The sequence below is a fragment of the Artibeus jamaicensis genome, unplaced genomic scaffold, assembly GCF_021234435.1.
Source record: "Artibeus jamaicensis isolate MK-2021 breed Jamaican fruit bat unplaced genomic scaffold, CSHL_Jam_final contig_525, whole genome shotgun sequence".
NCBI lineage: Eukaryota > Metazoa > Chordata > Mammalia > Chiroptera > Phyllostomidae > Artibeus > Artibeus jamaicensis.
Genome location: NW_026521874.1, coordinates 6,057,178 through 6,079,747, shown reverse-complemented (window position 1 = coordinate 6,079,747; position 22,570 = coordinate 6,057,178). Strand labels below are relative to the sequence as shown.

At 56.4% G+C, this 22,570-nt stretch overlaps 2 protein-coding genes across 8 annotated transcripts in view; one reads left to right on the top strand and one right to left on the bottom strand.

The window, feature by feature from the left end:
* The window catches only part of DDX54 (DEAD-box helicase 54), a 17,164-nt gene extending 12,626 nt beyond the window's left edge, over window positions 1-4,538 (top strand). The window contains exons 15-20 of the mRNA XM_053669899.1: window positions 210-419; window positions 1,358-1,500; window positions 1,598-1,711; window positions 2,217-2,321; window positions 2,414-2,526; window positions 3,930-4,538. Of these exons, the coding sequence (XP_053525874.1) occupies window positions 210-419; window positions 1,358-1,500; window positions 1,598-1,711; window positions 2,217-2,321; window positions 2,414-2,526; window positions 3,930-4,162 (918 nt within the window). The 3' untranslated portion in view covers window positions 4,163-4,538. The remainder of the gene's footprint in view (window positions 1-209; window positions 420-1,357; window positions 1,501-1,597; window positions 1,712-2,216; window positions 2,322-2,413; window positions 2,527-3,929) is intronic.
* On the bottom strand, window positions 4,314-22,544 carry CFAP73 (cilia and flagella associated protein 73). Of its 7 annotated transcripts, none has more exons than XM_053669905.1 (10): window positions 22,375-22,544; window positions 21,098-21,162; window positions 15,157-15,307; window positions 13,389-13,519; window positions 12,100-12,205; window positions 11,232-11,336; window positions 10,695-10,895; window positions 9,951-10,172; window positions 9,530-9,688; window positions 4,635-5,336 (listed from the first exon to the last, which is right to left on the bottom strand). In XM_053669905.1, the coding sequence occupies exons 3-10, from the start codon at window positions 15,205-15,207 to the stop codon at window positions 5,259-5,261; spliced, it is 1,053 nt and encodes a 350-aa protein (XP_053525880.1). In that variant the 5' UTR covers window positions 15,208-15,307; window positions 21,098-21,162; window positions 22,375-22,544; the 3' UTR covers window positions 4,635-5,258. The 7 variants fall into 7 exon arrangements, with proteins under 7 accessions (XP_053525881.1, XP_053525880.1, XP_053525883.1 ...); XM_053669908.1 differs by lacking the exon at window positions 21,098-21,162 and adding an exon at window positions 14,831-14,990; XM_053669907.1 differs by lacking the exon at window positions 21,098-21,162 and adding an exon at window positions 13,879-13,996.
* Window positions 22,545-22,570: the final 26 nt, after the last annotated feature.

Here is a 22,570-nt window from a genome sequence, read left to right as displayed (position 1 = left end):
CCACTGGCTCGTCCCAGCTGTGCGACCTCGGGCAGGTCACTTGCCCTCTCTGGGGCTCTTTTCCTAATTGTGAAACGTCAGTAACGAGAATACTCTTGATAGGACTGAGAGTACTCGAGGAGGAAGGCCTGAGTGCACTGGCCGGGCTGGTGGGGGCGGAGTCGGGGAGGAGAGGCCAGTGGGTGAAGGACACGGGTGTCCCCCAACAGACCATCTTTGAAATCAACGCCTCCAGCCGGGACTTCAGCAGCCAGGTGATGCGTGCCAAGCGGCAGAAGGACAGCAAGGCCATCGCCAGCTTCCAGCAGGGGCGGGAGGAGCGGCAGGTGCGGCAGGAGGGCCTGGCCCGCCCAGCCCCGAGCTGCTCAGCACCAAAGGAGGAGCAGCCTGAGGAGGTGGAGTCAGGAGAGAGTGCGGAGGTACAGGCCCCGCCCCAGGGTTTGGGGGAAGGGGTGGGTCCAACCACAGCAGCCACAGGGCTGTCCCCAAGGCTTCCAGCAGTCGCGGGGGATGGATCCAGGGATTCCTGTCCCCTGTCTGACACTTGTGGAAATCAGCAACTTGGCTCTCAGCCTCCCTGTCTGTAGAATGGGCTCATGGGGCTCGTCCACCATCCCTTGCCTGAAACCCTAGGGACCAGGTGGGTTTTGGGATTCCGAACCTTTAGGGTCAGGACCTGTGTGCCAGGTAGCACCTCAGAGGGGTCTGGGGTGTCCCCACCATCAAATGCATCAGAGCTTCTGCATGTGACAGGCCGGTCCCCGAACGAACTAAACAGCCCCTTGTGGGCTCCGGTTGGCCTCTGCCACCAAGCGAATTTCAGGAACGTTTGTTTCCACAACCCCGTGGACTGGGGCTCCGCAGCCCAGTGACGGGGGCACCCGGGACAGGCAGAAAGGCGCAGAGCAGGGGCTCCTGACAGCGGTGAGGGCACGACACTGCAGCATCGGAGGCTGGGCTGGGGGACCACGTGGTGTCCCGTTCCCCTGGTGGGCGGGGATGGCCTTCTGGTCTCCCTTACATTTGATTTGAATAGGGGTTCAGTGGCCAAAGCATTAACAGTTGAAAACCCTGGATTAGTCCCTAACACACAGAGCAAGGCAAGGCCCAGCGAGGGCCAGGACCTTGTGTCTGTCACGCAGCCTGGGGGACTGCCCTGGGACCGAACAGAGTCCCTCCCTGGTTGGCACCTCAGTGTTCCCCCACCCACCTTTTCTGACGCTGCTGGTGCTCAAGGCGGGTTGTGCCGTGCGTGCCGAGGAGATGGAGGATCTACCTGGCGACGCGAAGCGGGCCTGGTATTGGGGGCAGGTGGGCTCCTGGGGGCTGCAGGTGTGACTGGGCCTCCGTCCGCCAGGACGTCTTCACGGAGGTCGTGGGCCGGAAACGGCAGCAGCCGGGACCTGACTGTGGAGCCAAGAGGCGGAGGGAGGAGGCCCGGCAGCAGGACCAGGATTTCTACGTCCCCTATCGGCCCAAGGACTTTGACAGCGAACGGGGGTGAGTGGCCGGCTCGTGTGGGGGTGGGGGATGGGGCGTGGGTGGGGCCTGGTGGCCCCCCTCAACCCTGTTGTGCCTCCCCACTTTCCTCCTGCAGCCTGAGCGTCGGTGGGGACGGGGGCGCCTTTGAGCAGCAGGTGGCAGGCGCGGTCCTGGACCTGATGGGGGACGAGGCCCAGAACCTGACCAGGGGCCGGCAGCAGCTCAAGTGGTAAGTGCGCTCAGCCTTACTGCCCTTCCAGGCCCCCCGTGGCCGCGCAGCCCCACGTAGCCGGCCCGTGGCCCTGCCTGGCCTGGCTCCCCTCGGGTCCCCGGAGCAGGGAGGATGCTCCCCTGCCCCCTCGTGGATCCTGCACAGCAGGAATTAGGGTCCTTGACTCCACCCCTCCTGTCTGCATGGGCTCATACAGAGTAAACCTGATGAACCCCACCCCACCTGCACTCAGAGCCAGGAGGTGGCAGAGGGGGCGCTGGGAACCCTGTTCCTGGTGATTCGCACACTGCCTTTGAGACCTGGGCTACCAAGGCAAGGTGAGGAAGGGCAGGGGGCTGGCCTTTATTGAGCACCTACTGTGTGCCAGACATGGCCACGCTGCTTTTCTGGAATCCTCCAACACCCCCTCCCCCCCGCCCCATGAGAGTCAGAGGAGGAAGCAGGCCCCAGGGGAGCAGGCCACCTCTGTCCACGGCAGCCCACGCACCTTTCTCTCCTGCAGGGACCGGAAGAAGAAGCGGTTTGTGGGACAGTCGGGACAGGAGGACAAGAAGAAGATCAAGACAGAAAGTGGCCGCTACATCAGCAGCTCCTACAAGCAGGACCTGTATCCTTAGGGGCGGGGCTAAGCACCTAGTTCTGTTGGGGTCTCAGGGGCTTCAGGACCCCACAAGCAGCCTCCTTAACGTGGCTTCCCAGCTACAAGAAGTGGAAGCAGAAACAGAGAATCGATGACCGAGACTCCGAGGAGGAAGGGGCATCGGACCGGCGAGGCCCCGAGCGGAGAGGCTGGAAGCGGGGCCGAGGCCAAGGTAGGACGCGCCTCAGAGCACACAGTGGCACGTGGTGCGTTTGGTCATCTGGGAACCTGGCCCTCTTCCGTCCCACCTGGGTCCCTCAGCTGGTGACAGGCCAAGGGGATTTGAACTGTGGTCTGCGAGAGCCTGTGCTTGACCGCGGCGTGGTCCGGGCGCCCTGCGTGCCAGGGCCTCGGGGCTTTGAGGGGCTCTGAGGGAAGGGCTCTGGAGCCTGTCCCGCCCGCCACCCCGGCCCCCGCCCCACCGTGTGCTGTCAGGGCTCCCACTGCAGTGGGGGACAGGCTCCGCTAGACACTCCCACACGTGACGGGGGCGGGAAGACTCAGGGTGCTCACCTTACCCACAAGGACGCCCCCGGGGGCCGCCCAGGGCTGCCCAGCTGCTTCCCGCCTCCACCTGCACCTGTCCTGGGGAGAGGCGAGCTTGGACTGGGTCCTGGGCTCTCGGGTGGGCCTTAGCCCCGCTTGGCCTCTCTCCTCCCCGACCCGGGCCCCTCAGGGCTGGTCCCTGCCCCTGCCCCTGCCCCTGCCCCGTCCATGTCTCTGTGAGTTTGTGTCCTTCAGCCTGCGGCCCATTCTCTGTCATGGCCACTGTGGCTTGTCTTCCGCCTCACCCAGGGCCTCCTGTGTCCTGTCCTCTGCATGGCCTGCTCTCTGTCTGCAGTGGTATCACCTTTTCCACGGGGACGGAGGGTGGGGTCTGTCTCAGCCGTGGCTGGGTGCCCAGGGCCTGGCGTAGAGGGGGTACTCGCTCAGTCAAGCTTTGTTGTTTTTTTTTTAAGATTTTTACTTATTTATCTTTAGAGGGGAAGGGAAGGAGAGAGGGAGAGAAACATCAATGTATGGTTGCCTTTTTTGTGTCCCCTGCTGGGAACTGGCCTGCAGGGAATGGGCCTGCAACCCGGGCATGTGCCCCGACTGGGAATCGAACCGCGATTATCTGGTTCACAGGCCCGTGCTCAGTCCACTGAGCTACACCAGCCAGGGCTTCGGTCAAGCTTTGTTGAAGTCTATATCATCATCATCGTCACACCAAGGAGGCCCTTACACCAAGGGCTGGGCCTTTTCCTGAGCACTATACACAGGGACTTATTAGGACCCACGAGATAGGTGCTGTTACTCAGAGGGGGAAACTGAGGCACAGAGAAGTTAAGTGACTTGCCCGTGGTCTAAGTGTTCACAGCTGGGATTTGAACCCTGGCAGTTCTGGTTCTATGCTGTCAATGAGTATAGCAGACTACTTACGCTTTATTAAGCACCTGCTCTGTGCCAGAGGCTGGGGCCGCAGCAATGAACACAGAAGGGGGACGGGGTGGGGGGCAGTCTGGAGGCTTCTGGGAGGAGGAGACATTGAAAGTCGACACAAAGGCTGAGCTCCCTGGACCCCTGTCCCGGCAGGTGCCCCCCAGCCCCGCGCCCCAGGCACCCCCGCAGGCCGCGTGCGCTCCGAGCTCAAGACCAAGCAGCAGATCCTGAAGCAGAGGCGCAAAGCCCAGAAGATGCGCTTCCTGCAGCGTGGGGGCCTCAGGCAGCTGTCCGCCCGAAACCGGCGCCATGCCCGGGAGCTGCAGCGGGGCGCCTTCGGCCGGGGTGCCCGCTCCAAGAAGGGCAAGATGAGGAAGAGGATGTAGAGGTGAGCCAGCCCTGCGGCTCCCTGCTCGGTCCAAGTGTGGGTGTGAGCAGAGGCTCCGTGCGTACCACTGCATGCCTGTCCCCATGCTGGGCGTCCAGGAGCTCCCCGCAGGAACCGTGGTCCGTGAAGAGGAGTGCTGTACTGGCCATGGGGGCAGCGGCTGCCTCTGCCTAAGCCACGGGCGTTTGAGCAAGGTCCTGAAGGGTGCATAGGAGTTCGCCAGCAAGGCCGGGCAGGCCAAGACCTGAATTGGCAACTCGGCTCCTGCTGCTTTCACGTGTTCTGGGTTCAGAGATGGCGGCCACAAGTCTGAGCTGTGACTGCTTGCGGCCCAGTAATGTGTTTTTAGTGTAATAAACCTTTACTGAGCTGGAGTCCACTGGAGCAGTTGGAAGGGACAGACCCAGACGCTAAAATCCCAGCTGGTGTGCCAGGTGGGCAAGTCTCGTGTGAACCCCCCCAAAGGATCCCCTGATGGTGGGGCCCCATTTTGCAGACGAGGAAAATGAAGCTCAGAGGATGAGTCAGTCGCCTGAGGTGGGAGAACCCCAAAGCTGGTGGTCAGTCCCCTTTTGCCAGGCCAGCCTTGCAGCTCGGCGTGGCCAGCGGGTGGGAGACAATCTCAGGGTCCAGAGAGGAGGGCATGGCTGCTCCTCTCTGGGTATGAAGGGGTTAACACCGCCCCGCCACACACCTGGACATCAGAACCCGTCCTGCCTCCCACCTGCTCCAAGGCCTGTGCTCCTCAGCCCCTGTGGGGTCCTGGGAAAGTCAAGGGCAGCTCCAGCTGCTGGATCATGGAGCCCAAGGTCACTGAGTACCAGTGCACCTAACAAATACCTGCTTGTCAAATGCCCCCGGCCGCCCTGGAGGAGGGGCCTGGCCCTGGGACAGGTGGTGGGCGCGGGGTGGGTGCCCCAGTGTTTTGAATGCTTACTGTGTGCCCCTCATGTTCCACCACAACCTGAGTGGGCACGGCCCTCCCATTTTCAGGTGAGAACCAGTCAGCTGCCCCCCGTAGCAAATATGCACCTGTCTCCAGGTGTAGGGGTCCCTGGGGGGGGATCCCCTCCCCACTGCTCACCTGAGTCAGGCTACGGGGCAGGAGCCGTGGGCTCAGCCTCAGGAAGGCTGGCCAGCATGGCAGAGAGGTCCAGGATGAACAGCTTCACCTGGGGGTCCCCAACACAGCCAGAGTCACGCCCCAGCCTAGGGCTGGGTGTCCATGCCCATGGCATGGCAGGGGTCGGGGTAGTGACCCCCTCTTAGAAGGGGGTCACTGAGTGTCCAGTGCCCATGCCCAGGGCGAGGCAGGGGTCGGGGTAGTGACCCCCTCTTAGAAGACGGCGAGGCTGGTGGTCGCTGGGGGCAGCCACCGGCCTAAACTGTTCTGGGCTTTTAAAGCCTCCGTCAGCCCCTCCCCGGTCGGTTCCTTAGCAGATGCCCTCACAGTTTGCTAGCTGCCTATCACCTGTATTATAATTAAATTTATGTTTCCACTTACACCAACTCATTTTTCCCCCTTCTAATTGGATCCGTCACATTCACTGGTGTATGACGTACTCTCATCATCTCCATGGGTGGCCCTCCTTTATTTCGTTTTAATTAACTTTCTTATTGATACGAACTTAATGAGCAGCCCTGGATCCACTGCCAAGAACCAGAGCCCGACTGCGGTCGGGACCCCTTGGGGTCTCCCTGCACATTTGTCGCTGAGAAGGAAACCCCATCTCCACCGAAAACGGAAAGGAGTGCATGGCCCTGGCATGCGTAGGGGTGACGGAAATAACCACAAAATAACCACCACGGAAGCCAAACCACATCACCACATTCGCCAGCTGGCAATGCCAGTGGGTGGGTCCCGGGCCCGGAGACCAGGGTGCCGCAGGGAGCTTAGTATCCCCTGTGGAGCCCTTTCTCCACGCTGGCATCAGAGCCCTGGTTGCAAGGGGACGGACGGGCTTTTGCCGTTACTGCTTATCAAGACTGTCCCTCCTGGTGTCATGTGGGTGCAGACCTCGGTCCCCACGAATACACCCAACTCAGGATGTGGCACAAAGTAGGGATCCGGGGGCTCAGGTCTTGCCCTTCCATTGGAATCTCGGCCACCGGCACAGGACAGGAGTGGGATGGGCAGGGGGGACCGTGGGTGCCTCCCTTTGTTTCTTGCCTTCTCGAGGGGGTCGTGCTTTGGGGAACCCCCCAGAAACAACATGTGTCTCCAAAGTCAGAAACTTCCTCCTTTGGCTGTAAGCCTGGCAGACCCGAATGACTAGAAAAACTGAGTGTCCTCGGTCCACAGCGACACACGCAACGCCACCGTGCAGAAAGGCCACCACACGGCCCCACACGGCCCCTCCAGGTGAGCCGGGCCCTGCCGGTGTGGGGAGCAAGATGGCCAGGCACCGACTAAGAGTGAGTCCGGAAGACGGAGGTGTAGGTAAACGAGGCTCGCCTCCCCGCACAACCACAGCAAAATTCCAACTAAAACACAGGACAACCCTCAGAACTGCCAGGAAGTCGATCTGTGTGGAGGCCTGACAACTAGGGAATTAAAGAAACCATGGTCATCCAGACAGGTGGGAGGAGAGAGCAGCGGAGATGCGGACCCAGTCCCCAAAACACGTGTGCACATAAAACGGGGGTATCTCGGGGGCGAGGGGTCCCCGCCCCACACCAGACCACTGAGCCCAGGGTTCCAGTGCCAGGGAGATAAGTCTCCATAACTTCTGGCTGTAAAAAGCAGTGGGGGTTGGGTCCGAGGAAGAAAGTGGGATTCTCAGGCCTCTCCTCTTAAAGGGCCTCGCACCACACACGGACTTACTGAGACTCACTCCCGCTGGGCTCCAGCAGCTTGGAGGGCGCCCGTGGCACACGGGGAGGGACTGACCTGTCCGGCGTCAGGGCGAGAGCTGGGGAACAGCTTCCTTGGCGTTGCACCTTTTCTGAGTCTTCCCCCACACAGAGCCACAGTGTGGCAGCACCGCACCTGAGTCTCCATCGGCCTGGCTCACGTGGGAAGCCCCGCCCTGACAATTACCTAAGGGTCCGCCCCATTCAACCCGTTCAACCCATTGAACTTAGGGGCCCACCCAAGCAACCCTCCCACTCTGGTAAGAGCGGCTTTTCCAGAAGGGCGCCTGGCCCAGCCCTTCCTGAACCCTCTCAAACAGGCAACAGCTGAGCCCAGCCCCAGACCTCTCGCTGAGTGGCCCCAGGCTCGGCACTAGCAACCGCCACCTGCAGCTCATTTTACAGCTTTATGCCAAAGAGCCCCGGACAGAACACAGGTGGAGGCTGACCTTGGCCTGCACCCGGGAACCCCTAGAGCCCGTGCATCAAGTGGACAGCTACAGACCACGTCAGAGCACCACCCAAACACCTCCACAAGCCATGGAGGGAGGGGGTTGCTGGCCAGGCGTCCTGGCCACGACTGCTAGCTGTCCAGCCTGGATACATCGCTCTATCCCTCTCCTTGATCTGCTGACCACAGTGAAGACTCATCTACAAGAGGAGGGTGTGCTCAGCTTGTACAAACAGAGGGCGCACCTCGAGTACCCAGCTTGGGTGACGGGGGAGGCTGTGCCACTGGACCCTACAGGACACCTACTGCGTTAGGCCACACTACCCAGACACAGAGTCAAAGTAGCTCTACCTAGTACATAGAAACAAACATAGAAAGGCTGTCTAAATGAGGAGACAAAGAACCATGACCCAAGTGAAAGAACAGATCAAAACGCCAGAAGAACTAAATGAAATGGAGATAAGCAATCTGTCAGATGTGGAGTTCAAAACACTGGTTACAAGGATGCTCCAGGAAATCAGCAGGTACCTCAACAGCATAAAAAAGACCCAGGCCGAAATGAAGGACACACTAATTGAAATAAAGAACAATTTACAGGGAATCAGCAGCAGAGTGGATGAAGCCAAGAATCAAATCAATGATTTGGAACATAAGGAAGAAAAAGACATTCCATCAGCACAGCAAGAAGAAAAAAGAATCCAAAAAATCGAGGAGAGTGTCGGGAGCCTCTGAGACAACTTAAAACGTTCCAACATTCTCATCAGGGGTGCCAGAAGGAGAAGAGAAAGAGCAAGAAGTTGGAAACCCAGTTAGAAAAATAATAAAAGAAAACTTCTGTAATTTGGTAAAGGAAGTAGACATACAAGTCCAGGAAGCACAGAGAGTCCCAAATGAGATGCATGTACAGAGGACCACACCGAAACATATCATAATTAAAAAGCCAAAGGATAAAGATAAAGAGAGAATCTTAAAACTAGCAAGAGAAAATATAGGGGAGTTCCCAAGAGACTGTCAGCTGATTTCTCAAAAGAAACTTTGCAGGCTAGGAGGGACTGGCAAGAAATATTCAAAGTCATGAAAAGCAGGGACCTACAATCTAGATTACTCTACCCAGCAAAGCTATTATTTAGAATTGAAGGGCAGATAAAGTTCTTCCCAGACAAGGTACAAAAGCTCATCATCACCAAACCATTATTATATGAAATGTCAAAAGGACTTATTTAGGAAAAAGAAGATCAAAACTATGAACATTAAAATGGCAGTAAATACATAACTACCAACAATTGAATCTAAAAAACAAAGCCAACAAGCAGAACAGAACCATTGTCATAGATATGGAGACCATTGGGACGGTGTCCAGTAGGGAGGGGGTCTGAGGGATGGGGGGAAAGGTGCAGGGATTAAGAAGTACAAAATAGGCAGGGGGTGTTAAGAGCAAGCGTGGGAAATGGAGTAGCCAAAAAACTTATATGCACAACCCACGAACAAAGGAGAGGTGGTCGCCACAGGAGAAGGGGGTGCTGGGTGGAGGGGGGCCTAGGGGGGAAAGTTGGGACAACTGTGATAGCACAGTCAATTTTTTTTTAAGTAAAAAAAAAAAAAAAAAAGTAAGTCTGGCCCAGCGGGGGTGAGTTCGAGCTTACAAGAAGCAACAGATCAACGTTTCTCTCACATCGCTATTTCTACCTTTCTTTCTCCCTCCCTTCCCCTTTCTCTAAAAAAAATAAACTAAATTTTTTTAAAGTGAGTCTTGACCTGGTTTCTTATTGATGTCATTTGTTTCTGCTGTTTGGTCCTGGGACAAAGGAAGAACTTGGCACAAGTGTACCCGCTGCAGAAGCAGGGACACTGAGACCCAGAGCAGCACAACCCCCTTCTAGCCACACAGCAGATGACTGTCAGAACCAAGAGCACCCCAGGGGACCTACGCAGCCACAGGCCCACCTCTGTGACTCTGGAATCGCCTCTGCGATCAGGGTCATGCTTAACCCAGAGAGGTGGGATTCCAGCTCCGTGAAGTTCCCAAGATTTGGGGGCTGAGGTGACAATAGGGGCCCTCACCTGCTCCAGCTGCCCCTTGGTGTCCTCGATGTCCAGGGCAGGTGGCTGCCTCTGATGCTGGCACGCTAACTGGAACAAGTTGAGCACCGCCATCCTAGTACGTCCCAGGAGCAGGGTCTTCTCAGCTGCTGTGTCCTGGATCTGAACCCACTTGGATTCCTGGAGAACGCCCCGCCCTTCCCCGATTAGGGTGCGTTGTCCAGAGGAGGGCAGGGCCTCATTCCCTATGGACCCTCGCTCCCTGAGAGGTGAGGGCGGGCGCAGAGTCAGGTGCTGATAGGACTGGCCTCCTGTGCCCCAAACTGCTTTGTGGTGCCGGAAACCTGCGCGTTAGTGCCGCTGCCCTTCTGGAATAAGTTTTGCCCATCTGTTACCAGTCAGCCCCGGCACTCTTTCCCCGAGGTGGGAGGCTGGGCCCTACCCAGTGCAGCGTGCGCTCTCGCGCCGCATCCAGGCGCTCCAGCAGCTGCGCTCGCAGCTGGCCCTGCTGGAGCAGCTCGTCCTGCCCGGCATCCCGCAGCCGCCGCAGCCGCGCACGCGCCTCCTCCAGCTCCGCCAGCCGCTGGCGCTCCGTGAGCTTCAGCTCGGCCAGCGTGTCGGCCAAGGCATCGAAGTGCGCCACTAGCTCGGGGACCTCCTGGAACTGGGACAGGGCCCGGGGAGCGACTCACCGGGCCTGCCGCTCCCCTGCCCGCCCCACCACCACCTGGCTCTCCAGCACCTCTTCAGTTAGCCCACCTGTGAAATGGCACCACACAGCCCCTGATCCAGAAGTGGGTTTACTCCATCCCTACCCATTAAGCCCAGCTACACTCACTGCCTGTGATTACTGTTGATTCATTGTCTCATTCAACTAGTATTTATTGAGTGGCCGAATTTACCCACCCCCGCCTGCCTGTGCGTCCTTGAATAAGTGCTACCTTTCTGAAGTTCGATTTCCCCATGTGTAAAATGGGGTTGACAATAATTTGGACCCACTTCACTGGGCCTTGGGGAGAATTCAACAGCAAAGCACCCCTGACATACAGTTAGTGCTTGGTAAGTGGTAACTCCGGGGCACACAACCAGCGCTCTAGTAGTGCACCATTCCAAAGGCATCCCTGAGGCCATCCAGCGCTCGCTGCACGGTGGTCCTGAGCCCCAAAACTTCTTGCAGGGCACGCACCTCGGGCAACTGATCCAGCACTTGCTCCAGCAGGTGCGCGCAGGGCTCCAGCCGCAGCAGCCGACGCTGCAGCCGCGCGCGCTCCCGCTGCAGCTCCTCCATCTGGGCCCGAAGCCGCAGCGCCTCTGCCTCCTGGCGGCCGGCCCTCTGTCGTTCCTCCACTGCCCTCTGCAGCGTGCGGCTGCGCCGGGCCTCGGAATCCTGGAGAGATGGGGTGGAGAGGGATGGAGAGGGGGCGAGGACCCTCAGGACTTGGGAGCCTGCGGAGCTCGCCACTTCCACCTGGCCCCACCACATCGAGCCGTGGGTTGCAAATAGATGGCCCACGGGCCAAACTCAGTAGGAATCCGATGTGGGGCCCTCACTCCCCGCCACCGTTTTTAAACATCCTGAGTGCTTCAGACAATGGAATGCGTTTCCCACCACTTGCCTTTGTATCAGTACACCCATTTTTTAAATTTAAGTGACATGTGGGCCCCTATAGAATTGCGACCTTGTGACCTCGTGACCTTCCTCCCCCCAGCAGGCTCCACCTACCTGCAAGAACTTGTCAAAGCGGTGAAAGGACCCCTTTAGCTTCTGCTGCTTCTGTTCCAGCTGTTCCCTGCGCTCTTTCAGGGCTGCCATGGTGGTCTGGAAGACCTGGGGTGTGAGGCGTGGGTGTCTGGGTGTGTGTTTGTGGGTTCGGGCTTCTAGCACCTTTAGGTTCACATTTACATTCTCTCATCTGCTGTTCCTGATCTTGTCGCTGCGCCTCTGCCCAGATGCACCCGGGTGAAGCCCCAGTGCCCTCCTGCAGCCCCTCACGTCGGCGTCCTTGCCCTTCCCTCAGGCCTCTCCCCTCTGACACTGTCTCCCAGCCGCTTGACCGCCCCTGTTTTGTCCTTGCCTCCCAGTCTTTGCACGCACATGCTGTTTCCTCTGTCTCTTCCTTCTCACACTGTCCCCCTTTGCTGGACTAATAAGCCAACTTACCCTTCAGCAATACCTAAGACATCACTTCCTCCAGGAAGTCCTCCTTGATCACCCCCAGGTGGAAATAGGGGCTTCCTCTGGCTCCTACAGTTCCTTCTCAGTTCTTCCCTCCTTGTAGCATCACCAGCTGCACATTGGCCCGTGTCCTTCTCTAGACTGCGAGCCCCACGAGGGCAGGGACCATGGTGAGCCCCCGGATCCCAGTGCAGTACCTTGCACATGGAAGCTCAGTGCACACTAATTTGCATTAACAACCGATCTCATCTGGTCCCCACTTGACAGATGAGAAACCAAGGCTCAGAGTGGTACAATGACTTGTCTCAGAGCTTGGAGCTAATACATTGGCTCCATCATTTCCCATCCTCTGCTCATCACATATTTTTTTGTCTGGGGTTCCCCCAGAACACCCAGGGCTACAGTGGGGGCTCACCTCCTTCTGCGCCTGCAGGCCCCGGTCCACATCCGCCAGCTCCTGCTTCTTCTCCAGTAGACTCAGCAATGGCGGGAGGTGGTCGGGATTCTGCTCTGGGATCTTCCTGGAGGGGCTCAAGGGGGAGGTGGGGGTGAAGGAGGCCAGGGCCCCCAACTCCTCCCTAGTGCCTGAAATGCCCTCATTAGCCACCTCCTGGTTGTTGAATTCTTCATTCATTCAACAAATTGCACTGCACACCTACTAAGTGCCAGGCACCATCCTAGGCGCTGGGGCTGCAGCCAAGAACAGGACAGACAGAAGCTGGCCCTGCAGGAGCTGGCGCCCTGCTGTGGCCACGGGAAAGAAAGGCTCAAAAATAATACAAGATAATGCTAGGACTTGGTGGGTGCTACAGTGCAAACTCCTTCCATGGGTTGCTCAGAAGTTCTCTCTGAGGAGGTGACAGTTGAGCAGAGACTGCAAGGGGAAGAGATAGCGAGCCCTGAGGATATCTGCAGAGAACAGATTCTAGGCCAAGGGAACAGACACTGCAAAGTCCCCGAGGGAAAGACCTTGGTGAGCAGGGGCAGCCCCGCCCGCTGCTGTGGGGGGCAAGAACAGTAGGAGGGGCAGAGCCGCTGCAGGAGGCCAGTGATGGGGGACACAGAGATGCTGGGGCTGATGGAGTGGTGAAGGGCTGAGAGAGGAGTCTCGGGCGAACCTAGGACCAGGAACGGGGGGGAGGCTGCTGATGGAAGGAGGTTGAGTGGGGGCGGGGGGGCTCAGCTGCTTGCTGTGGCCAAGTAGAGATGGAGACACCTGCCAGGCCCCCAGGGGAGGGGCCCAGGAGGCGGCCCCCAGCGTGGGCTGTGTAGGGAGCAGAAAGGACACACTAACTGTTGGCTCTCCAGCTCTGGTTCAGGGGAAAACCCGCCATTTGACAGATGCTAAGGCTGTGGGTTGGGACCCACAGTCACTCTACTGAACACAGAACAAGCAAGGGACGAGCTTCTTCCACTCGTCCTTTAAAATGCAGTTTGCAGGCACAGGGAGCAAGGGTTCATCGCTTAATTCCTTCCCACCCAGTTTCAAGTGATTGAATCTCAGCTGGATGTCAGCTGGTGGGGGGGCGTTAGAGATCTTGGGGAAGTCGCTGGTCCTTTGAGCCTTCCACCCCCTCCCCTGGTCTGTGAAATGGGGCAAGTCTCCTACCATGAAGAGTCCGAGGAAGCCAGGACCCCAAGGGTGGGAGACCCCACCCACCCCTGCCCATCCTCTGACCCTCCCTGCCACCCAGCGCCACTCACGGAGGCGGCTTCTCCTGTGAGGCCAGTTGCAAGCATTCCTTCCGGAGAGCTGCCATTCTCCCGACGATTGCTCCGGCTTTCTTTCCACCTGGCCAGAGTTCTGCAGAAGCCTGGGAGGCCCTGGGGGGACTCTAATGGAGGGTAGTGCCACAGCGTCAGCGAGTTCAGTACTCCCAGGAGGCAGCCACCTAGCAGGCCCTGGTTCCCCAGGCAACCGTCCACACAACATTCCATTGCCAGGCCGAGACCGGGGGCATCCACCAGGGAGAGGGAGGGACTGTAGGGAGGGGAGCAGCCTTTGCTCCTTCCCAAGAAGGCTTCCACTTCGTCTAACTTGGGGTGCCAGAGGAGAGTATATGCCACGCATTTACCCCTCTTGGTTCCCGTGTCTGGTGGAGACTCTTCCTGGCTGGCTGGGAATGGGGTGGGGGCTCACTAATGCAGCTCTATGCCCACATGTCTGCTCTAAAGAAAATTATTGGGCACTCACTGTCGCCAGGTCGCAGGTGGGGTCATTTATCCCGGGGCAAGGTGCTGAGGGTCGGCCATGTATCAGCCCTTTGAGGGTCCGTTTCGATTGCTGGCCTCGTTTCCCGGAGCCCCCCAGCCTGGTTAGGGAGATAAAGGGGGCCGGCTAGAGACCAGCTTGGGAGAGACCCACAACCCAGATTTGGAGGACAAGGGCGAAGGAGGAGCAGGCAGGGTCTGAGCGATTACTGCGGGCCAGTCACTGTGCGGAGCACTGTACCTGCAGTGTCTGGTTTAGCCCTGGAAACAGCACTGCGGGCGGGTGTAAGGGAAAAGTACCCACAGCAACACTGCAGATGCTCACGGGTCTTCCACCCGGAAATAACTAACACGAGCATCGCGCCATCTTTGCTTCTGATCATTTTATTTTTTCTGTTTTAAATAACTTACTTTTTTTTTCATGTAAAGACATGCATTTTCTTTTCTTTAGAAATGTGTTTTCTTATTGCAGGCAACACTACTTAAAAAAAAAAACACCCTATTGTTACTTGTAATACCTACACTGCTTAAGACCACTCCTAAGCATTTTATGAGAGCACATTAAAAAAACGGAGCTAAAATCATGTATATTTTATCTCTGAGCCGTTTTTTCCAATCGCACAGACTGCATAAATTGATGTGAAGTTACAAGATGCACGATCTAATTTTTATCTTGATTTAAAAAAATATTGAGGTATAATTTACATAAAGTACAATTTATTTTTTCACATGCAGCTCTGTGAGTTTTGGCAAATGCAGAAAGTCGTGCCTAACCACCACCACACTCAGGATGCAGAATATTTCCATCACCCCCGAAGTCCTCACGTCCCTTTGTAACCAACCCTTGTCCCCACCTCAGCCCTTGGCAGCCACCGACCTGTTCTCTATCCCTATAAATTTACCTTTTTCAGAGGGTCATAAACAGAATGACATACCGCGTGGCCTTTTGGGTCTGGCTTCTTTCACCTAGCAATATTCACTTGTAACCCATTCACACTGATGTATCAGTAAGGTACATTCTTTTTCATCGCTGCGTAGTATTTCATTGTGCACTGTGGTTTGTTTATTCATTCTCCAGTTGGGTCATTCCTAGTTCTGGGCCATTGTAAAGATAGCCTGTATTCATGTGCTGTTTCTTGTGTGTGAATACATGCTTTCATTTTACTTGTGTAGCTACGTCAGAATACAATGGTCGGGTTGTAGGATAAGTGGATGAGTAGCTGTATAAAAACCCTGCAAGCTCTCTTGCAGCATGGCTCACCGTTTTGATATTCACACTAGCGATGCGTGAGGAGTTCCGGTCTCTCCACATCCTCTCCAGGAGTTGGTATTGCCAGTGCTTTAAAAAGTCCTTCTGGTGGGTGTGTAGCTGTATGAAGTACTTTTTGATTTTGAGATCATCATAGATTCACCTGCAGTTTAAGAAATAACAGAGATGCCACCTTCCCTCACCCAGCGTCCCCCAAGGGGACCTCTTGTGCAACAATGGGACGCCATCAGACCAGGAAATCAGCATGGTCACCATCCACTGACCGCACTCGGAGGTCACGGCTTCACACGCACTCGTTTGTAGGACCGTGTACTTAGTTCTACGTGGGTTTATTGCACGCAGACTCCTGCGCGCACCGCAGTCAAGATCCGAAGCCTTCCCCTTAAAGATCCCTCCTGCCGCCCTGTCCGAGCGGCCACCAGTGCCCTCCCCACTGCCTTCCTGACCCCTGGCAGCCACCCATCTGTCCCCTGGGTGGTTTTGTCACAGCAAGGGTGTTGCACAGTTGGAATCGTGTAGCACAGAACCTTTTGACAGTGGCTTTTAAAACTCAGCTTCATCCCCTGGAGAGCCATCCTCGTTGTTAGATATATGTTTGTTCTTTTTTTTTTTTTTTAAGATTTTATTTATTTATATTTAGAGACATGGAGAGAAGGGAAGGGAGGGAGGAAGAGGGAGAGGAACATCAACTGGCTGCCTCCCACAGGTTGGTCCCCAACAGGGGACCAGCCTGCAACCCAGGCATGTGCCCCGACTGAGCATCGAACCAATGGCCCTTCAGTTCACAGACCACACCAATCCGCTGAGCCACACCAGCCAGGGCTGCGTTCGTTCTTTTTGATTCCTAAGTAGCATTCCATAAAACGGATGGGCAATGTTTGTTTAACCATTCAGGTCAAAGGACCTCTGCATTGTTCCCACCTTGGGGCAATTATGAATAAGGCTCCTTTGAAGATTCGGTCCTGGGGTTTGTGTAAACATAAGCTGTCATTTCTCTGGTAGAGCAGGGGCCCAAGGGCACAATTGTTGGGTCCTGTGGTAAATGCACGTTTACTATTTCTGTTTTTTTTTTTAAAAAGAAACTGCCATACTCCTTTCCAGAGTGGCTGTACCATTTTACATTCCCACCAGCAATGTGGGCGTGGCCTGATTTTCCTGTGTCCTCACTACCGCCCCTCAGCCTCAGTAGTGGGGCAGCGAGGCTATTTTTTTTAAAGACATTCTGATCATGTACCTGTGTTGTTCATTCTGGTATGTAGGTATGTTGTGATTTCTTTAACGGGTAATGATGAACATCTCTGCATGTTCTTAATCTCCATCTGCATAGGGTCCTCGGCAAAGTATCTGTTCGCGTCTGTGGTCTGCGCTCTGATTGGGTGGTTTGTTTTTCTCTCCGATGGCTGAGTTTCGAGACTTCTCTATGCTTGTCGGACAGCTGTTTTCTCCTGGTCTGCAGGTTCCCTTTGCATCCCCTCCTGTGGTCTTTTGTACAGCAATGTTGGAAAGTTCGGCGAGGTCCAATCTGCCACCTTTGCTATCACGGCTTGTGTTTTTGGTGTCAAGTCTATGATGGGATTTGAACTCAGGCTATCTGGGTGTAGAACTGGCCTTCGTCACGGCACCACCTCAGGTGCAGGTGAGCCCTGCCGGGGTCCTTCCCTCCTCGGGCCCGTTCCCTGCCTTCCCTACCCCGAGGATGACATCATCCTGAAGTCAGGATGCAATCCTCCCCTTCTCAATTTCTATGGTATTAGAGGTGCCTTTTTGCAAATGTTTATTGAGCACCTACTATGTGCCTGGCACTGTGCGGGGATGCGGCAGTGGCTAAGACAAGACCTGCTCTCATGGGGCTTGCAGGATAATGGGGGGAGGGGATGGGTGAATCATATAGTCCTGTAAATATGTTATCATATCTGACAGGGTGAGGAAGAGAGGTCAAGCGTGCAAGGAGGGGACGGGGAGGCCTTCCTGAGGAAGTGACGTGTGAACCCAGACTTGAAGGAGGAGGAGTGGTGATTAGAGGAGACAGAGGGTATTCCAAGCAGAGAAAACAGCATGTGTAAAGGTCCTGAGGCAGAGAGGTGGGCCCCCTCCTAGACGAGAACAAAGGTCTGTAGGTTGGCGTGCAGAATTTAAGGATGAGGGGTTAGGTCAGGACTGACCGGGGCCAAGGAGTGGCCAGACCTGTGCTCCAAGTGACAGGTGAGAGAGTTCACGGTGACTCCTCCAAGGACACGAGGCAGAGAAATGAGGGCCCCTGGCACTTTTGTGTATACAGATCACTGCACCCATCCTGCTCTGTCACTGTTCATCGCACAGAGGACAGGAGAGACAGTCCTACACAAACAACCTGTCTTCAGAGGCCTGGAGCCATGCATGGTTCCAGCTCTGGGACCAGCCACTGGGGCGCTGCTCCCAGGTCCTGTCGGTGCTCCCCTGCTGCACAGCTGAGGCTGAGGTCCCAGCCCCCCACTCATCTCTGTCCACACGCCCTGGGGGTTGGGCTAGGTGGGGCTTCGGAATGACAGGAGAACATAAACTTCTCAGTTGCCCTTGCCCTTGGCCACAAACCCACAGGCTCTGGAAATATCCATTCTCCCCCACCCCCACCCCGAGATCTCAGGCTTCGTTGGCTTCCCCCTTCCTGCTTCTCCATTCCAAGGCCGGGGTGTGTGTGTGCAGTGGGGGCGGAGGGCAGGACTTGGGGAGTGGAGCTGAGGAAGGAGGAAGTGGGGTGTGGACTGACATTGACAGACACCTTGTTTTCAGGCCACGAAAGGAAGGGATTTACCACCTGCTTCCTCGGCAGCCGGCCCACGGGAGGGGGTTTTGGAAACCCTGCCCGCTCCTTTCACCGCTGCCTCCTGCCCCACGTGGCTCCCTGCCCAGGCTCGTCGTGCCCCGAGCTTACAAATGGGGCTTTGTGTTCCCGAGACAAAGGACATGCTTCTTAGCCCGACCTGGACCAGGGCTTGTCTGCCTCGCTCCCATCTTCGCCTCAGAGGCGATGGTGCCACTTTCCAGGAGGGGAAACTGAGGCCTAGACAGGGACGAGTCTGTGCAGCCAGCAGAGCAGAGTCTGCCTTCTGGTTTGGGGGCGAAGACAGAGAAGGGGGGTGGCAGGTTGGCAGTGACCAAGCTGCCATCCTAGGCACCGTGGGGAGAAAGGAAGGAAAAAATAATACGATTGCTATCGTATTCCAGATTCCAACCCTCGAGGGGAACCGAGTCGAGTTTAATGCAGCAGAGAGCGTGTTAAGTCTCTCTTCTGTGCCAAGTGGTGTGGGAGGCACGCGTGAATCAGATACCGTCCCTGACATTTAGGAGATAAGACAAGCATGTAAATCACCGCACCACAAAGGGACAGGAGACCAAGGTCACAGAGCGGTGCCAGGGGGTGGGGGGCCCTGGACTGACATCGCTGCCTTCCCGGCTACCCACGGAGGCTTCCCGGAGGCTGGGAGCCGAGCTGCAAAGCAAGGGCGGCGGCGCCTTCAGAAACCAGATGGAGCAAACATTATTTTTTGATTATAGAAGAAGTACATGCGGTGATGTCAAAGAAAGCCCTCCAGCTCTCCTCCTAGGCCTGCTTTACAGCTTCACGCCACTTCCTATTTCCTGCCCAGAGAGTGTTCTTCCCCGCCCATCCCTCTTGTCTGCTGCCTCCCTCTGCTCCGCACCCATAAGAGCAGGACGGTGCTAGGGCTGGGACTGTCCCCCCACTGCCGAGAACACAGTAGGTACTCCAAACACATTTGTTAAATAAAAAAGAACACTTTATGTATAAATAAAATCAGGATCAGGGTGTATATGTGGTTGGATATATGATGCTTTTCCCAGTATTTGTGTGGGATTGGTGAAAAAATTCTTTAGCATTTTTCCTGGCATGAAATAGTCTTTGGGAAGATCCTTTTTAATAGCTATATAGTATTCCGCCACCTTGCCATTACACAGTCTGTGTTTTCTTTCTCCCCACCCCTCCTGGTCTGTAGTCAGTTGTACCGGAAGGACTGAAACAAGGAGCTGGACGGCAAAGGAAAAGAGAGGCTTTTCTGATGGGCGAACTCTGTGGGGACCAGGGTGTTGAAGTCCGAAGTAGTGTCTGGGAGGACCATGTGGCCAGGAAAACTTGTGCCCCCTGCTGTGTGGTTACACAAACTCGGCGCCGGCCAGTTTCCATGGTGGAACTCTCCTACCACGGTTGAGTTTTAGCTTCCAACATGGCATTGCTGAACATGGAGTTGGGGGGCAGGGCCACAGCCAGCTCAGCAGGCCCCTGCCTGCTCCCTGCTCTGGGGTGGGGGGTGGAGCCCTCTCTACCACATGTCTCTGAGCTCTCCTGGGGCCCCAGGCCCAGCATCCCGGATGGAGAGGAGGGCTCAGTGGGGCCCATGCAGGAACCCTATCTTGGTATCTCTCTATCAGAGAGAGATCTGTTGGATGCAAAACCCCAGAGAGAGATCTGAGAGATCAGTTGGATGCAAAACCCCAGATTCCCCCAGCTCAGCAATCCGGAGCCGCGCCGGTCACTGAAGTGTGGCCACTCCATCCATCCCCGGCATTCAGGGCTGGGCCTGGTGCACAGCATCAGCTCACAGCTCAGCCACCAAGCGGGGCTCCGGGTCAGGCATGGCGGTGGGTTCGGGACATCACACAATGGCCATGACACTTATTGAGCACTTGCTGTATAACAGGGTTAAATGTCTGGTATTTATTTCATCTCACCCTCACGCGCAGCCTATGAGGTGGGCGTTATTATCAGTTTACAGATGAGGACACTGAGGCACCGAGGGGATAACTCACTTGCCCGAGAACATGTAGCTCTTAAGCGTCGGTGCCAGGAATCAACCCCAGGCTGGCCGGATGCTGACACCTCTCCCAACCTAGCACGTCCCCCTGCTTAAGGCTTGTATGGAGCACCGGCAGTGGGCACCGCGTGGTGCTAGACTATGTGGGGAGTTGGTGACGGTCATGGGTTTGTCTTTAAGGATCTCAGCAGAAGAGGGATGGGAGGAGGTTCACCATTTCCTGAGCACCCACTCTGTGCCAGCAATGACTCCAGGTGCCTTGCGTAGCCATCTTAATGAAGTCTCACAAGAATCCCAGGGGAAGGGCGAGACCCCTCCCACAGGACGGGCCAGGCCGGGGTGCTCATGAGCACGCCCCCTCCCCCCCCACCCCTAGCTGGGTGGCCTCCAGCCGGTCACAGGCTTTCTTTGCATCACCCCTTCCCCTTCAGTATCTTGACAGAAGCTGGTCTAGGAGACCTCAAACCCCCTGCCAGTGTGGGTCAAAGCTTCTCACAATAACAGGAAGTGGCCCGGCCATTTGGAAAGTTTGGGGATTCTGGCTACAGCCCCAGGCACATAGTAGCGGTCAGATGCCAGATACTGGACAGGCAACAGAGCTGGCTCCCTGGAGACCTGGCTGGGTGGTGTATAACCTTCGTAAAACCCCCGGGGGCCCAGGGAGGGGAGCCGGGAATAGGACTTCCTGCTCGGCTCTGCAAGATGGGCTGATATGGCGGTGGCAGTTTGGCTGGCAGCCCAGCTGGCCCCAGAACTGGGCCCCCCAGGTTGCATCAGGGGTCCCTAGGGGCTGGATAGCCTGTCTGAGGTCTCTGCAAGATCTGAAAAGAAAAAAGTTCAGCCGAAAGCTTCCACTTGGGTTGGGGGAGGAGGGCCCGGACACCTGTCTTACAGTAGCCCTCACATAGCAAGTACCCGTTTTCCCATGGTGAGGACAACAGTTGGGGGGAGGGGGCTTTAAGTACTCCCTTGGGGCTCCCATTGTTCTGGATTCAACCCTGGATATCACCCTTTATCCCCAACTGAAGGATATCACAGTACTTCTACGGCTTGGGGCCAGCTCTGCTAGACCCATTCCCAGATGGGACTACTGAGGCCCAGACTTTGGAAGTCGGAGGACTCACCAGACAGTGGCCAACTGGGGATGGAATTCCAGGGATCCCAGTCCCTCGTGAGCCTGGCTGGAGCGCTGGGTGGGAAGTCAAGGAGGGAGAGTAGGAAGCAGCTCATTGGGTTACTGCTGAACATGGCCTTCCCGGCCCCACCAGTCTGGGCGTTGGTTCCCACGCTCACTCAGCAACGGCCTTCCCATTGGTGCCCAGCCCTGGGCTGACTGGAGTGACTCAGGTGAGGCACCAGCCCTCCTAAGACCTCTCAGGCAGGTAAACAATGAACTCACGGGGAGAAATAGTGCGTGTAAGTGCCTCCTTGGGACAGGCCCTTCGGGTCATATTATCTCATTTAAAACTTGAAAAATGTACAAGCCCAGAGCTGAAAGAGCAGGTGAAAAGGGAAGAAAACCTCTGGTGGGAGGGTATCCTGGAAGACTTCCCAGAGGAGGTGACATATGAGCTATGCCTTGAAGGAAAATAATTATAACAATAGCAAACACTTTTTGAAGCTTCCCAGGTGCCCGTGGCTGTTTTAAGACCTGTATCTGCTCCCCTCTTACCTCCTTTATCTCATCTAATTCTCTCAGAACCTGGTGCAAGAGATACTATGTCCCCTTACAAGAGATGAGAAAACCGTCAAGTTTCAGAGAGGCTGACTTGCTCAAGATCACACAGCTACCAAGGGGCCCGAGTCATGACTCAAACCCATTGGTTTGTCTCATTAGGCAAACCAATGACCGATAAGACCTCCCTGGACTTCTTTAATCCCTCTGAACCTCTGTTTCCTTATCCATAAAGTGGGGGTAATAGTACAATCCTACCTACAGCACAGAGTTATTGTGAAGAGGAAGAGGAAAAGGAGATAATGCCTGTAAACCGCTTAGAGCAGTGCCTGGAGCACAGCAAGTGTTCAAACAATTGTAGATGACTTTTATCATCTGTAGTGGTTGCTCCCCTCCCCCTCCGGCCGCGGCTTCCTCCCCCGCAGTGCCAGCCAGTGACGTGGGTGCTGCCGCTCGCACAGTCTGGGTTTAATTGGAAACTAAGAGATGGAAAGGGATGTTTGAGGCCCCTCCTTCAAATCTGAACGGACCCCCAAGGAATAGGCGACTCTCTCTCTAGCGACATCTCCCGCCAGCCGCGGATACTGCTCCCGGACAGGGCGGGGAGGTCGGGTTCCGGAAGCTCCCCCGGGGCTGTGGGCAGAAAAGGGCCAGGGAGATGTGCATGTGTTGGAGGGAAGGCAGGCAGGGGACACCCTACGTTTTCTGAGCCCAATGCCAACTCACCAGGAACCGTTGGCCACGCCCGTCATGGCCGTGGGCCGCTCCCCACCTGGCTGTCCCAGCCTTGGAGCGCCCTGGTCTCTGCGGCCCGTGCGCTCTGGTGCGCTTGGCTGGGTGCCGGCAGAGAGCGCACGCGAGGGGCCGGCGACCAGCGGGGGACCCAGTGGGAGGCAGGGTTGCTGGGAGGGCCCTGGGCCGC

Coding starts and splice junctions, on each gene's coding strand:
- CFAP73 (XM_053669905.1), bottom strand. CDS start 15,207: ATGTGGAGAGACCGGAACTCCTCACGCATCGCTAGTGTGAATATCAAA. Junction 10,896..11,231: donor GCTTTGACAAGTTCTTGCAG/GTAGGTGGAGCC, acceptor CCATCTCTCCAG/GATTCCGAGGCCCGGCGCAG. Junction 9,689..9,950: donor GAGAGCGCACGCTGCACTGG/GTAGGGCCCAGC, acceptor GGCGTTCTCCAG/GAATCCAAGTGGGTTCAGAT.